Source organism: Fundulus heteroclitus, chromosome 8, assembly GCF_011125445.2.
Source record: "Fundulus heteroclitus isolate FHET01 chromosome 8, MU-UCD_Fhet_4.1, whole genome shotgun sequence".
In the NCBI taxonomy this organism is placed as follows: Eukaryota; Metazoa; Chordata; class Actinopteri; order Cyprinodontiformes; family Fundulidae; genus Fundulus; species Fundulus heteroclitus.
The window spans coordinates 31161987-31177591 of NC_046368.1; the positions used below are offsets into that span (position 1 = coordinate 31161987).

At 41.4% G+C, this 15605-nt stretch overlaps 1 protein-coding gene across 3 annotated transcripts in view; it reads left to right on the plus strand.

Annotated features, from left to right (window-relative positions):
• Window positions 1-13687, plus strand: part of LOC105915521 (unconventional myosin-XVIIIb) — an 81954-nt gene extending 68267 nt beyond the window's left edge. Inside the window, exons 40-45 of one of the 3 annotated variants that reach the window (XR_004931560.1) lie at window positions 6611-6744; window positions 6836-6877; window positions 9156-9293; window positions 10477-11423; window positions 13335-13401; window positions 13492-13687. Coding sequence is in view for 2 of the 3 variants with exons in the window: in XM_036140568.1 (XP_035996461.1) it covers window positions 6611-6744; window positions 6836-6877; window positions 9156-9293; window positions 10477-11413 (1251 nt within the window). In the remaining variant the exon portion in view is untranslated. The remainder of the gene's footprint in view (window positions 1-6610; window positions 6745-6835; window positions 6878-9155; window positions 9294-10476; window positions 11424-13334; window positions 13402-13491) is intronic. The other 2 variants (XM_036140568.1, XM_036140569.1) reach the window with 2 other exon arrangements.
• The last annotated feature ends 1918 nt before the right edge of the window (window positions 13688-15605 follow it).

The following is a 15605-nucleotide window of genomic DNA, read 5'->3' on the forward strand; positions in this document are numbered from 1 at the left end:
CTACAAATATCCAGTCTGAGGCATTGCAGGCCCCAGACCTGACAGCTATGCAGCTGGTCAGTATGCTTTCTATTGTTCCTCCACAGAAAGTCGTGATGACTGGAGGAGAGAGGTTTACTCTTCTCATTGGACACAGAAAGTGCACACATTGCTGTGCTCTCTTCACAAGAGCAGAAGTGTGGAGGAGGCAGGTCTGCATCTCCAGGAATTTGACGTTGCTGAGTCACTCCACTCCGCCAGCGTTTTTGAAGAGGGGTTTGTAACTTGGCTGATTTTTCCTGAAGTCAACAACAATCTCTTTTGTTCTGTTGCCATTCAGGATCAGGTGTTACATCTCCTGTCAGCCGGTTCATTGCTGTCCTTGATAAAACCCACCCCTGTCTTGTTGTCCACATACTTGAAGATGTGGTTTGTACTGAACCTGGCACGGCAGTTATTAGTCATTAAGGTGAAGAGCAGTGGGGTCAGTACGCAGCCTTGGGGAAGTTGGTGCTGAAGGAGATGACGCTGAAGGGGTTGAATGCTAAGCTGAAGTCCAGAAACAGCATACACACTCTTGCAATGCATCCTGTGAGAACAGATAGTGTATTGTTGGCTTATACTTACTATTACTACATGGGACGAATTCATGCTAACTTGTTAGACCCCACACTAACCCTGAATGTGTGTTGAATACAAGCAGAAACTCAGTTAATGTAATACAGTAAGGAAACAATTAAATTGGGCAGCGATGTAGACTGAAATTTGGTGCAATCAGGAAAAATAGCTTTAATGCAAAAGCCGTTGTTCTCTCTGTAAAATGGGGTCATAAAGATGAAATTCAACATAACCAGAAAAAAAGTGAGACCGTTATAGAGCAGCTAGCACTGAGTCCTCTGCTGGAATCTCCTGAAATGGCAACAAACAGGCAGAGAGCTTCCTGATGCCAACTGGCAGCATTTAGAGACTGTTATTTTCTTTTTATGTTGTGTGTCTAACATTTCAAACTAGATTTTTTTTTTAAGATTATTAACGAGTATATTTTTTACAAACTTGGATCTTTTAGTAGTTCTTTGCAGAACTGTGCTCCAGCACAAACATTTTGGACCTACTTTGGCATCATACATTAATGGTTCCTGCATGAAAAAACACAAAAACACCTACTGATGCTGAACAAGGAGTGGGAATAGACATTAGCTTTTTAAGATAAAAGCTTCCGCTAGCTAACACCACTCTAGAGGTTACACATGATTATTTTATTTCTACTTCCCTTATTACAAGCATGCTGCCAAATCACCTCTAACAAACCCCAACTTGATCAATAATAATTAGAATTGCAAAATTTTTCAAACCTTATCCTGCGTGTCTCACGTGTGTATTAAATTCCAGAGGACCAAGACATACTGACTTCATTAGGGATACCTGGGCAGCACACAAACTGCTAAAAAATAAGCCCCAACCGGCAACACTCCTATCCAAGCTGTGAGGTAACTTATTACAGACGAACTAGCAGGAAACACTTCCTTCAGGCAATGACTGAACGTAAAGCACACCTCCGAGGCTGTTGCAGCTCTGCTGTTCTCATTAACAAAAACAGCAGCTGTTCTATTATCTGGGACATTTGGAAAACATCACTGTCATTACTGAGAGCGTGATCATAGCGGCACTGATTGCACAAACAAGAGTGTCTATGCACTCACTCAAGCACTTCATTTTACTTAGTTTCAAGTATATTTTTCTTGTAATGTCCCTGGAGAAGATTCTCCAAGCCATATTACTGTTTGTGTGTGTGTGTGTAAACAAGCACACCCATAAATGTACTTAGCTTGTTTCCTTTTAAAACACAATATATATCTGTGAAGGTGACCCATCATATCTCCTCTAAGGTGTTAAAATATTTGAGATTTACTGTATATGCTGGTGATATTTAATCAGTTTAGTAAAGCTGCAATTACCATCAAATCCCCCGCAGTAACTTTCAGGAAATCCTATCTTGTGATTTCGGTTCGACTTCTAACCTTTTGTGCCTAAAAGCTTTTTGGTCTGTTCCAATCTTTAACTGAGGAAAATCCAGCCTTTCTTGCTTTAAATGCTGTATTTACCTAAATGTTTGACTGGAGGGCTTTGATATAAATCCAGGATAAAGGTTCAGGTTCATTGAACCGGTGTTCTGTTAAGTGGTTATGTGCTCTTCTATAACTGCCCTGTGATTTATCACATCCTACTATCAACCCTAACCCTACCTATCAAGCCAGTAGTTGTTCTGGAGGGAGATCTGTGTCCCGAGTGAGAGATGTATCCCATTATGCTGGGGCAGCAGCTCCTCATGCACGGTCCTGGAAAGACGGAAGTTCCTCTGGAATCATGGGGTGGTATTCACCGACGGCGTTGTTCGGCTTGCCACATTACATGCAGGACCGGCACTTGCTTAGTAAAATCCTTCTCCTTCACTCTGTGAGTTGAACAGACCCTGCAAACAGATAGATGACGTGGTGAAGTGGTCTGGGGGCTTTTTAAGTAGTTAGGATTATAATCTAGAGCCGGGTAAAGTTGCTCAAGCAATGAAGAATGAGGTGGAATTGCCAGTTTGTTCTCCAAAGTGGACGGTACAAATGGCACATCGGCTTCGGCTTATTTAGAAATAGTACATCTTCATATCCGTACTTCAAAGTAAGGCTAGATTTTTACCATGCCAACAATCCGCTAACCTTTAATTGATCACCTATACAGTGTGGACCGACAATGCTCACATAAACGATGGCAATATTATGACACAGGATAAAAGGAGGTAAAAACCAACTGAGGAAGCGGAAGTTAGCTTTCAGTTGTAGCCTCCTATTTCTAAATCGAGTTCCAAAAATGCTAAAATTAGTTTAGAATACTATAGTCCATCTTTAAAGAGCCTAAGCAGAAAGGATTGTAATCTTTTGTTTGCTGGACCAAAGTGGGTTGATTTAAGATGTTAATATTGTTCTTTTGAATATAGGAAACATTTTACAAGTAAAGGGGAAGGCCTTGCAAATAAAATTAAATCAGACTTCAGAAAAAATTGCAATAGGGGGTTTTCAGCTGACGTCACGCTCACGTCACCACTCAGCGCGTCCGCCATATTGGGTGGCAGTCGTTTCGCACCGTTGACCTGCGTTGTATGACGCCTTAGGCAGTACTGGAAGTGAACAATGGGGAAAACGTGTTTAATGGTTGGTTGCACAGCCCGTGGAGGTGGAGATCAACGCTCTTTCTATCGCCTACCAGCCGTAATAGTGAATCAGTGTGAAAAAAAAAAAAAACAGCTGTCTGAACAACGCCGTCACCTATGGCTGACACGGATATCCAGGTCCGATTTGGACGGTGTTAAGCTGGAATACGCCAGAGTCTGCGGTGCTTACTTTGTCACAGGTAATTAACTGTTAAGTATTTAAAACATGTAAGAATATATTAATAATAGGGCTTGGGCGTTATGACTTATTACTTTCCGCGGCTGCCATGTTGACTGCCTCCGCCGCCGCTACTCAGACTACTGCCTATTACTACCGCGTACTGTACTCCCTCTCTCAGCCGTGTTTTAATTTGATTAATTTCACCTTAACTTGATTTCAACCATGGTAAACCGTTGCTGTATTGTGGGCTGTAACAGCGCAACACATGATCGCCATGGGAAAAATATAGAAACGGATTAATTTTCCACCGCTTTCCTGCCTGGAGGCGCAACCACGGAGAACAACTGTTAGAGATAACAAAGAGTCGTCGGCTCGCTTGGATCGCGGTTGTAAGTCGACCGATCATAACTTTTCACAGTATCCCGATGTCAATGAGAGTGTGTTCTAAACGTTTGAAACACATAGCAGCTAGTTAAAAGTACATTACATGCGCGAGTGGTTGTTAGCGCTAACGGTTAGCATGAGCCAGAGCCCGGCTGAGCGCAGCTTACCTTTGAACGAGTTGCTGTGTTCCCACTGTTTGCTGGCTTTATGATCTGCAGCTCCTACCGGCGCCAATACGGTAAATACAACTTAATTTTGCACTGGTCATTGTTCTGCTTAAATAATTAAAGCTGCGAGCGGCGTCGATCGGCCCTGCAGCCAAGCGCCTTCGCGCACCGCCGGCCGCCAGCCACCGCAGAAGCATGCGACACATTTGCGTCGGATTGTTTACATTTTTACCATCTTATTAAAACTCACCCGTCCACGTATGATGGCGATTTCCTTGATGTACATAACCAGATGTGAACTGGTTGTGAGCCTCTAGACCCTTGTAAGCTCTCATTTCCTCAAGAGTGTGCAGAGGGTTTTCACCGAACACTGGGTAATGCACTATGTCGCCGTGCTCTACATTTGGCCAATCATCTGGATTACGGCTAAACAAGGCACCGTGGAGGGCATATGGGTCCATATGGTCGATCACGGAACATTTCCTCAGATATACGTCCTTATCTGGTCGCTCTAGCGTGCTGGCGTACTTATCCATTCGCGATACGATAATACGTGTAAGACAACTAGAGATAAGGAAGTGTACCACCCAATATGGCGGACCGGAAGTTGGCCAGTGACGTCAGTGAAAACCCCCTATTGAGCATTAAGACCTACGATGAGAATGTAGCCTAAGTTTTCCGAAGTGGACACTTCAGATCGCACGCCAGCTTTGGCCTCTTGAAAAGTCGCTCAAATAAAGGCGAGATTTTTACCATGCTGAACAATCCTTTAAATTGATCACCAATGCAGTGTGGAACATAAATGAACATAACTTATGGATATAATATGACACTAACCATTTAACATTGTATGGTGCTAAGCTTACCAGGCAACAACTTTGTTGGCACCGGCTGGTTCTCAACTTTCCAGCATTCCAGTGTAGCAGGTAGGCAACCTAAAATCTTATCCAGCTCCACATGATATGGGGAAATTTGTTCATTCAACTCCACTACAGGATTACTCTGTTCTTGCATCTTGGTACTCCTTCTTCAGTTTCTTGAACTTGTTTATAATCTGCTCTTTGGTGCAAATAAATCCTGCTTTTTCAATCTGTACGACCAGCTCAGCAGATTATGCTGAAACAACCCCAAAAAATTATGAAATGCTAAGTTTCCACAGTTGAATCTTTGTGTGCACTGCCATGCTGGTATTTTCTTTGCACTGTGGCATCCTCGCCTTAAAGATGTTGAGTCCCCCTGGCTCAACCCACAGGTGACGCCATGGGTGACGACGCAGTTCGTGCCAGGTATTTTGCCGTGTCAAACTAAACCCACTTTTAACGTGTCGTAACAACGTTAAAAGCAAACAACGTTTGCCGTGTCAAAACAAACAAACTGCAGTTTGAAAACACTTTTGAGAACCAGAATGGGCTCTGAGCCATGTTGATAGAAAATATCTATCAGAGAGTTGGTTTAGGTCAGAGGCTGAGGCTGTGGAGCAGACAATGGTCTGAGAGACCAAGCCCCACACGAGAATTGGGGCTATATGTGTCCTTTAAACCGTGTTAGAGTGGTCTAGTGGTACAACGACAGAACTCCCAACGCAGGGCTGCAAGAACAAAATGACATCATTTCTTGCTTCTTGCAGTACTATGTAGCAGCCTTAAAACAGGCTTTAAAAAAACACACATTCTGCTTTGCCAGAATAATTGAAACAAACCCTGCTTAGTTCTACCTCTTATTCTAATGTGGTAAAGCTTCAGCCTATTCAGTTTTGTAAATTTAGCTTCAAAATCTGGAAAATCCAATTTAGTGCATCACTACATGTAGAGGTAAGGATGCTGATTGTCCAAGTGGACAATCTGAATGGCACGATTTAACCCTCCTAGAGTGCCAGTTCTGTTCAGCTTCTCGTTCTCGCTCAGCAGATTTCTTTGTGACCTCTGAGGGAAGGAAAAGGCTTAATAAGTATTCAGTTATTAGTGCAAAGCTATTCACATACACAGAGTTGCCCTTTAAGAACCAACTGGCCTGGCACTCACACATATACGCACACACACACACGCACATTTCATGAATAAACATTCATACACATTCATCCTCCTCCCACTTACCCTGCACCGTTTTTTTAGCGTCATCTCTCCCTCATCCTGCTTTCTCTCTCTCTACGACTGTGATTAGCTCTCATTGTCTATTCAAGGTTATGGACACGCACACACTCATACATGCTCATGTGTCTCTATGACAACCGCTGCACCCACACCCATCTCCTCAAAGCCAATAAAGCCAATAACTTTGAAAGCTGTGTTGCATGCTCCCATGTGAAAGGTCCCATGTTCCTGTTTGGAGACGAGTGACGGGATGCAAGAGAAACGGAGCAAAAAAAAAAATAAAAAAATACGGCTAGCTGATTTAATCAATCACTTCTGTTTTCCCAGTGTCAGTGTGAGTATGTAACATGTTTTAAGATAAACTGGGCAGAGGACAGATAGGATTATGTGTGTGTTTTTTTTTTGGAGAAAACGTTGGACATTCAGGCTGTGACCGATGAGGTTATGAGAGCTCAGCTGAAAGTAATAGCAGTGGCAGATTGGAAGCCTGGGGTCTTAACAGGTTGCGAGGCGGTGGAGACACGCGGCTGAACTGTTGAAGGTGAACGGAAGGGGAGTGTCACTTTACCCTTCCTGTCTCCAAACAACCTTTAATCCGATTTGTTTACAGGAAATGCAGGTGGAGGAGCTCTCTGCCGTCCGACAGACGTTACAGGCCGACCTAGAGACATCGATCCGCCGCATTGTAGATCTGCAGGCCGCCCTGGAGGAAGTGGAATCGAGCGATGACAGCGAGACTGAAAGGTACTGAGACTCCGGCAGCGTAATTCTCTGATTAGATCCTCCCATCCCTGTATTTATTCTGAATCTTTGATCACTGTTCTTCTAAATCCAGTGTTCAAACTGCAGTGGAGTCCTTTTCTCGAAAAAAAGACCTGTAAGGAACTGATGAGTGTGTTTGAGGTGGTAGTGTGTGGTTGTGCTTCACAGGTTTGTTCATGTGACACAGACACAGTAGGTAAATTTCATCATGAAAAACATTTTTAGAATGCCTATAACGTTGAAAAACAATTAGCCTGTTACAGGGATAATTCTTGATTTAACAATTAATTTTGATTTGAGATTCCAACACTGATCTTAGCATTGTAGTCACCAAAAGCAGCTCCCAAGCTGAGGCATAGGACAGGTCTCCAGTTTTAGGCAAAAGTTTCCACAGTTTCAAAACCAATTGAAAACATTCTGACATACCGTTCCTGTAAGAGGACCTTTAAAATCCAAACATATTTATTCCACCTCTAGACATATCAGTCTTTTAAAAGTATTTCAGCCTGACATTTTAATTTCAAATGTTAATGCTTTGTTGGGCTTTTTTGGTCAGTATAGTCGTTGAACTTAACAGTTTATCGACAATGTCAAAGTAAAAATAATAATAAAAAAAAATCAACCAGCCCTAAGGACAAAAACGTGTCAATGTCCCCAAAGCCAAATACACTGCAGTATGTTTACCTTACAGTTTTTTCAGTCAAAAATAAAAATAATATCTGTAAAATATGCACGCATTTCTTTAGCCACAACATCATCTAATATCAGTATTGACACACTTACTATTTCGGTAGCAAAGGCTGCCTTACGAAACACATTAGTAATTTTGCTGCATGCTTTAATGGGAAAAAGCTTCGCTCTGCTAAAGCATCTCATAAATGTTTCAATGTCAGAATTTGTAATGTGCAGCTCTCTCTCTTGGCAAGCAATGGTCTAGGCAGCAAAGTGCAAAGCAGGTCGCATGGCACTGGCAGGGATTTGCAGCAGCCAATACATTCTTTCTTTCCCCATGGAGTTAAGTGTAAAGAGTAAAAAAAAAATGCTTTGATTGTTGGAAAAAATCTGGATTTGGAAGCAAATACTCAACACAGTACTATGCACAGCTTGTAAAGAACATTTATTATTCACATGCCGTGCAAATGATAGGCTAGGTTTTTTATGACCTCGGAAAACATGGTTTATTCTCCTGTTGGTTTCACTGCAATGCTGCTTTTACTTTTATGGAAATGTCATTATCTCATAATATTCTTCGATAGCAAATAGCTTTTATTTTCCAATTTCAAGTTGCATATCTCTTTAACACCTTAAGGGATTGTGTGTGCGGTCTGTTTATATAATGTAAAATTGGTGAGTACGGTTGTACTACCGAAACAAAACATTGACATTTCAAAATCAAACTCAAGTGCACAGTTATCCTTCAAGCAAAGTCAACAGAATTAATTTTCCTTGCCTGCTAAGAGTCCATGTGCTTCTGTGGTGCTGCAGCTCTATGAAAGTTATAAATTAAATGCCATGTTTAAACCATGTTATGCTCCTAGTGGACACTTTAATCTCCACATTAGTAAACAAATACAGTGCTGTGAAGCATTTGCAGATTTCTTCAGTTAATGCTTTTTTTGTTACACTTAAATATTTCAGATTAAATGTCAATATCAGACAAAGATAACTCTTTCAAATTATGATTTCATTTTTTTAGTGTGTCTTTAGGAAAAAATTGCTGTCCCGAAGCCAGACCTATAGAATGAAGAAATAATTTAAATAAAACCTGCTAAAAGATTATGACAACATGAAGTAGGCAATACGATCTCTAGCCTGGTTAAATTCTGGACTTAAATCATGAACTTTAACAGACTGTTCTTACTCAAGAACCCAGCAACTTCATAACAAATGAAAACCATTTTAGCAAAGAATAGCAGATGAAAAATTCCCCCACAGTGATGTAAACGACTCATTGACAGGTATTACAAACCTGCGGCCTCCAAGAGTGGCACAACCAGTTATCCGGCTCAGGGGGCAAATAGCTGCTGAGTACTATAAACTGTAACTTCACTATTAAGGCTATCCGTTGAAGGATCTTGAAATATGTGACAAAATGAAGGAAAAACAGAAGAAATCTGTAAGGCGGAATATTACTTTCATTGTACTGTTTAACCAGAAAACGACTGATGAACTGCTTGATTTACAGTGTCAACTAAATCAATTCACGTCGTGCAATTCTAACTGTAAAGCAATCTTGGCTCGTAGTGAAATCATCTGCAGTTATTGAGTTGGAGACCTATATTTATTAGCATCTGTGACGTGCTTGCATGTGTGTTGCTGCATATCATGCTTAGCTGCTGGCTGTGAAAGCAGAGGAGGAGCCAGTGTGTTAAAGTTTGCTTTTCATCCTGCAGTGACTCTGTGTCCAGCGTTGGTTCTGTTGGATCAAAGGATGTCGGCGAGGGCATTCGGTCCCGTAGAGGTGGCTCTCCCTATAGCAGCCAAGACGGCCGTCAGTCTGTCACTGACACCATGAGCACCTACAGCTTCCGGTAAGCTTCTACAACATAGATGAATCCAGGTTGTACAATTAAAATGACACGAACCAACAGAAGAATCTGGCCTAATACATTTACACAGGTTGTTTCACTTAAAAGCATGAAGATCTCTTATTAAAGCGATATGGTTTATGAATCAGGTTCCAGCTTTCTCTTAAAACGGTTGACAGATTAGTCTCCAGGATTGTGCTCTGTCATTAAGCTTTTTTTATTTTATAAACTGTGACTGATGCGATCTACAATCAGCACTGGCTTTCATTAAAGGATCAACAAGGACCTTCAGTAGACAGCAGGCTCAATATATTATATATATAGATTTTTTTCTTCCGCATCATCGTTTTTAGCTTAGAATCTCATTGTCATAGAACATGTTAGATTTAGAAGCGTTTGCATTCTGTATTTCCTATCTGGGAAAAGTGCTCAGGCTAATTGTGCCGGACACTGTTAACATGCAGGATAAGCATAAACATCAAGTTTAATGTGATCACGTGTGTCGCTGTTCTGGGTTTCTGTGTTCCTAATGCAGTGTTTCAAATGTTTTCCCTTGTTTTGCATTGTTTTACACTGATGTGTGTAAACCTTCAGATGGATTCATTATATGTGGCACTTTATGTGCACATTATTCAACCTGCGGAGAGTCACGCAAATGAAGATAAGCCTCCGGATACTTTCTGACGTAGTTGCAGATACATTGAAATTCATCATTAATCTGTGCTATCCCTTTTTGAATAAATACATCTGGATTTGACACTTGCAAAGATGTGGAATAATCTAAAGTTCCCACCCTTCATAGACATTCGTGAATATTTCTTTAGTTCTACTAGTTCTATTGTTTTATAGCAATATTCCCATCCAGAAAACGCAGATTGCCGTAACAGTTAAAATGTTAGCATTGTTTTCAAACCATCCTGCCTGTGTTTAACCCCTTTAAATAAAGCACCGTTTTGACAAAACCCATTTTTACGTAAAGTCCGATGCGCTGCCCTCTACTCTTTTACCGTGCAGTTTCTAAAGTACATGAAATGTAGGTTTGCTCTCGATTTAGAGTCAGATACTTGGCTTTAAAAAAACTGTGTGGCAGCAGACGTCTTTCATTCAGGTGACTAGACAGAACACTAATAAATATGTAATTAGTATTTGCGGTTACTCTAACAGACATCTTTCTGTTCATCTGCAGTTCTTGTCTGGATCCTGATGACGAGGGCTCCCAGGCAGGGGGTGTGGGTGCCAGACATCTGAGTCGAGCTCCATCCTCCTCAGCGTTGTCTGAGCTGCTGGATGGACTTCGGAAACGCCGAGCCGAGCCGGTGGACGGAGCTGGCAGCGCGGTGTCCCTTCCCATTTACCAAACCACCGGCGCCTCAACTCTCAGGCGGAGAGGGTCAGCTCTTTCCCTTGGACCACTAGATGTCCAGGAGCCCCGACCTGGTCCTAGCATCCTGAAACCACCCTCTCCTCTCCTGCCACGGGCCGCCAGCACCCGCTCTGTCAACAGCTCGGAGGCATCTACAGCCGAAGCTAAGCTCTCTCGCTTCAACTCAAGCGGCTCCGCCTCTTCGCTCCCGTCCCTGCCCCGCCTCTCCTCTTTGTCATCTTCTCTTTCTGCTCACCATCACGTTCCTACGTTGTCCATCCCTGAGGAGGATCAAGATGAACCCCTGCGCTCAGCGACAGCTTCTGTCCAGCGTTCTCCTCAGCCGCTACGGCGGTGCCTGCTGGAGAGTGCCATAACTGCAGATGGAGGAGAGGGGTCTCTGGGGTCGGAACCGATGGTCTTCCAAAACCGGCGTTTAACCAATGGTTACGATGACGCCGCCTCAGACATCCTGCCTGCCATCCGGAGAGCTCAGTCCACCAGCAGCCTGGCCAGCTCAATCAGGGGAAGCAGGAGGGCGTTGAGCGTCCACTTTGGAGAGCTGCCGCCTTCCACACGCAGCAGGAAAGGCTCCGAGACAGAGTCCTCCAGTTCCGGGGGCTCAGGAGCAAGCTCCCAGGGTAGTGGCCCCCGTCGAAGATTTGAACGGCCACAAGGAGAAAGACTGGAGGCAGAAGGGAGTGAGGGGGGAGACGTGGCTTCTGTCATGAAGAAATATTTGAAGAAGGAGATCGACTGATGCAGGCGAGGTGAGCTGGTAAAAGAAAGTGGGGGAGTGGGGTCTGTGTGCCTAACAACTGAGAGAATTCCCACTGACAACTTCCAGTAGGAATTATCCAATGACTTATATATACAATATTTTGGCCATATTTTCTGAAAGCATCTTAAGCTGATGGAGAAATCCAGTCGAAAGGTCACATCTCAAGACATCAGTGCTCCATACATTTTTTCATGACTTAAAAAAGGCAGGTTCCTTAACAAAAAATGAAACATCCACACACACATTTATACAGACTCCATAGCACATTAAGTTAATATTTCCCTCTATTTCTGTAAAGTATTGAAATCTGAATTACACACACACCAGTGACGTGCGGTAGAGTTCATAGCTGGTGAGGCACTGACGTCATCAGAGTCAGATTTACTAATATATACACTCTACAGAGTAGACTCATTGCAAAAGTGCTGAAGGAGACTGATTGAGCCAAATAAATTCACCAAGATACATGGAAAAATATTGATTATTTGTTAAAAAAATAAATAAAACTAAATTATTTGTCATTTAATTGGTAACAGTTTGAGTTATGAAGGATTTCTGCATTTGTAACACATTCTAAAACTATAACCCACATTACGCACATTGTATCACAAAAACAAAACATGAATAATTATCACTGTCTCACCTCTACTTATAAATGAAGTCCATGCGGCGCTCTTTCTGCACAAAAATATCATCATTTTCCGGTAAAAGTTCTTTTTATCTTCTTCAGTTTTAAAAGTCTCTCAGTCTCAATGGAGCTCACTGCCAGGGAGGAAAGCCTTCCTTCATCAGTCCTGTTCCGGCTGTATGTTTAGAGTCTTTTTAGTGCTTTACTTGTTTAGCAAAACTCGCTAATAAAACATCAATAACTTGTTTTGACTCTACTATTTGGGGATCAGGAGCGGTGCGCCTTGAGCGCCCCCTGCCTAGAGGCCAAGGAACTGCCGGCCTCACCTACAACCAGTTCTTTGCTGTTTATGATCGCCCAGCAGCACGAAAACACACAGTTTGATGACCAAAACACAATTCGTAATCCACATATATTAAATTGTGGAAAATCAGTTCATAACTGTTTGAACAATTGAATTTATGATCTAGAGACAGGAAGATGCATTCACAGAATAGAAGTCAGCGCAGTTAACATGGGATTGCACAATCCCAGGGGAGGCCAAGCTTGCTGCGGCCTCACCGGCTTCACTATGAAGCGCTACCAAGGATTTACATGAAAAATAGCGAAAGGTCTGCGATTTTAAAGAAAATATGATCAAAAATAAGGAAATTGGATAGAAAAATAACTTTTATTACAAATGACTGCGTGACTCACAATTTATATTATGTTATCATTATTATATATTTCTTTCTTTCCATGATGACAAGTGAGGCCTGGCCTCACTTGCCTCCCCTGACTGACTTAATTCTCTCATTTTTCTTGCAACTAATCTAAACAGCTGTTTGGTTTTCTTTAATGTAAAAACATATAGTTGTGTGTCCCTTCATAATGTGTGTGTTATGCATGTGGTTTGAGATGTATTGTTGGCTTTCATTATAGGTTAAAAATAGGACTTAAATGTCACATAAAACCCAAAACAAAACTTCTGTCGTAGATTACTTCTTCATCATCTTTTTTCTATCCAGCATCTACAGGCATTGTATTTATTTTTTGCTTTAAGAATTGCGCAAATGTGTTCAGAGCACAGCTTTAAGGAGAGGAAGATGATCATTATCAGGAAACATGGCCATGATTATTTTGCCTCCGCTGTGGAACAACCATCAGCTACGGTCATTAATCACATAAAACAGCAAAATAACAAAGTCATTTTCTCCCAAATGAGCTGCTCCTGCTGAGGGTAGGTGTAGCATGACTCAGACAAAATTAAAGAAGGATTGGTTTTTTTTTCAGTCCCAGCTGAACATGAGCAGGAGAGATTCTCAGGTGGTAGATGAATGCAGGCTCAGGCTTGTATCTGGTACTGAACATCATATCACACCCTTCTTTCACATCATCCTCTCTGTTCTGACCATCATGTTCTTTTATATATTTTTTAATCTTCCATCAGCCTCCTCATGCGTCGGCCTCCAGCTGTGAGCTTCAAAGAGAAACGGCAGACCACGGGAAGCTGAATGAAATGCTTTAGAAGTCAACGCGGATGCTTTGGACTCCTCATCCGGATATTAAAGCCACTGGAAGAAAAAACACACTCTGTATTTTCAAATAAAAATTCTGTTTGTATATGATTAAAAATGAATGAAGAATTTCCGAGTCGTGTCTATATACCACATTTCTTACTTTATGATCCATGTTCCTGCCCCTTTTCATCTGTTAAACCCTTTTTATGGTCCCGGGAAGTCGATTTTACACACATACATCTCATAAAATGATAGTTTCAGATTGGCTTAATGTCAGTGAGCTTAGCATAAAGCACTTTGGCGTCTTAAGTCTTTAGTTTAATTATTTTTTCTTCTTAATTGTTCATGGGGGGGTGTTCCTTGCATATTATTAATATAGCTAAAATTTGACTATTTCATGTCATTGTAGAAAACAATGTTTGTCTTGCTGTTTGTTTCTGTAAGGTAGACAGTCTCCAACAGGCATAAACATAAACATATAAACATCTGCTGACTTGACAACCTGTTTTCCTGACATAAGCTGGTGCTCTCAGGTCTTTACACTCCAGTTAAGATGCCAGGCTTTTGTGATGTAAAAACTAAAAAAAAGTCGGCATCGTCAACCCTATTGAATTGTGGGAGCAGCCTGACCGTACGGTGCGTAAGAAGTTCCCATCAAGCCAATCCAACATGTGGGAGCTTTAGGAAACCTGGGCTGACATTTCCTCAGATTACCTCAACAGACTGACAGCTAGAATGTCAAAGGTCCGCTAGACTATAGATGCTGCAAACAGAGGATTCTTTGATAAAAGCAAAGCTGGAAGGACAAAATTATTTCAAGTACAAATTATTATGTCTAACCCTGTCAGTGTCATGACTATACTTTTATTTTGAGTAGACTTAACGGGAACAGTAAGCTCTTTTTGGGGAGTCAGCCTTTAGAACTCATCTGCTTGCAGGGAGCGTCCCGTCTGGATACCAAGCTACTTTTCATATTTCCTTAGTATGTTTTTTCTTTTTGCAATTTTCATGCAATCATGCAAGTTTTGCAACTAGACAAGACTTATTACTCAGGCAAGGCAAGGCAAATTTATTTGTATAGCACATTTCAGTACAGACTCAGTGCTCAGGACACTGGGACTCTTTATCTGGTTGAAGGGTTTCAGTTTTTCACAAGTCTTTATTGTTCTTTTCAGTTGAAGTCATATTACAATTGCAATGGTCAGATCCGAATCAGAAATACTTTAATAATCCCAGAGGGAAATTTCAGATAAAATGCAACAACTAATAATAATATGTTTGATTCATCAAACAACCAGCAGATCACAGTGTTAAAGTTCTTAGGAGGTCCTGTACTCTATAATATTAAATACATCCCATTAATCGTAACAGCAACTTTGCTCATGGTTTTGTCTGGCCACACCTTTGGCCAAAAAATCAGAAAAATTAAAACGAGTATAAACAACTTAATGCGAATTGAGTTCTGTTCACTTGAGGATTTTAATTAAAGTGTATACTGTGTTATACACTGTATTTTAGACTCATTTTGCAATTCATATGTGTGTTTTCTTGGGAAAACATTTCAGACCTAACGCATATAAAAATTAAAAAACCTACAACACTTGCTTGCCTTAGTGTGTGCTCACTTAAATCAAGACTTTGCTGAATGACCTAATTTAATTTACGTGTTTTGTTTTCTTAGGTTCAATCAGTGTTTCGATCTTGGATCAACTATAGGGAATCTAATTAATCTGGAATAAAGCACAGCTGTCCTAGTAGGAGTTTCTTGCTATTTATTTATTTGCCTAGTTCAGCTAAGGCCAGACTTTGCCTAGAGTTACATGGATCAAAATGAGCATGCTATACAACGTTATCAGTCCAGAGAACAGTGCAAAGAAAACCACAGCCTATATATTCACCATAGGTCAGTGCTGATGTTAATAACTGGAAAACATGGTGGACAATATGGACATTGGAAAGCTGATTAAGGAACACAAAGAGTAAGACTAAAACTTGTCATGGAGACTTGTGGTGAAGGAGGTGGAGGGTTTTATTCCAAGCACTG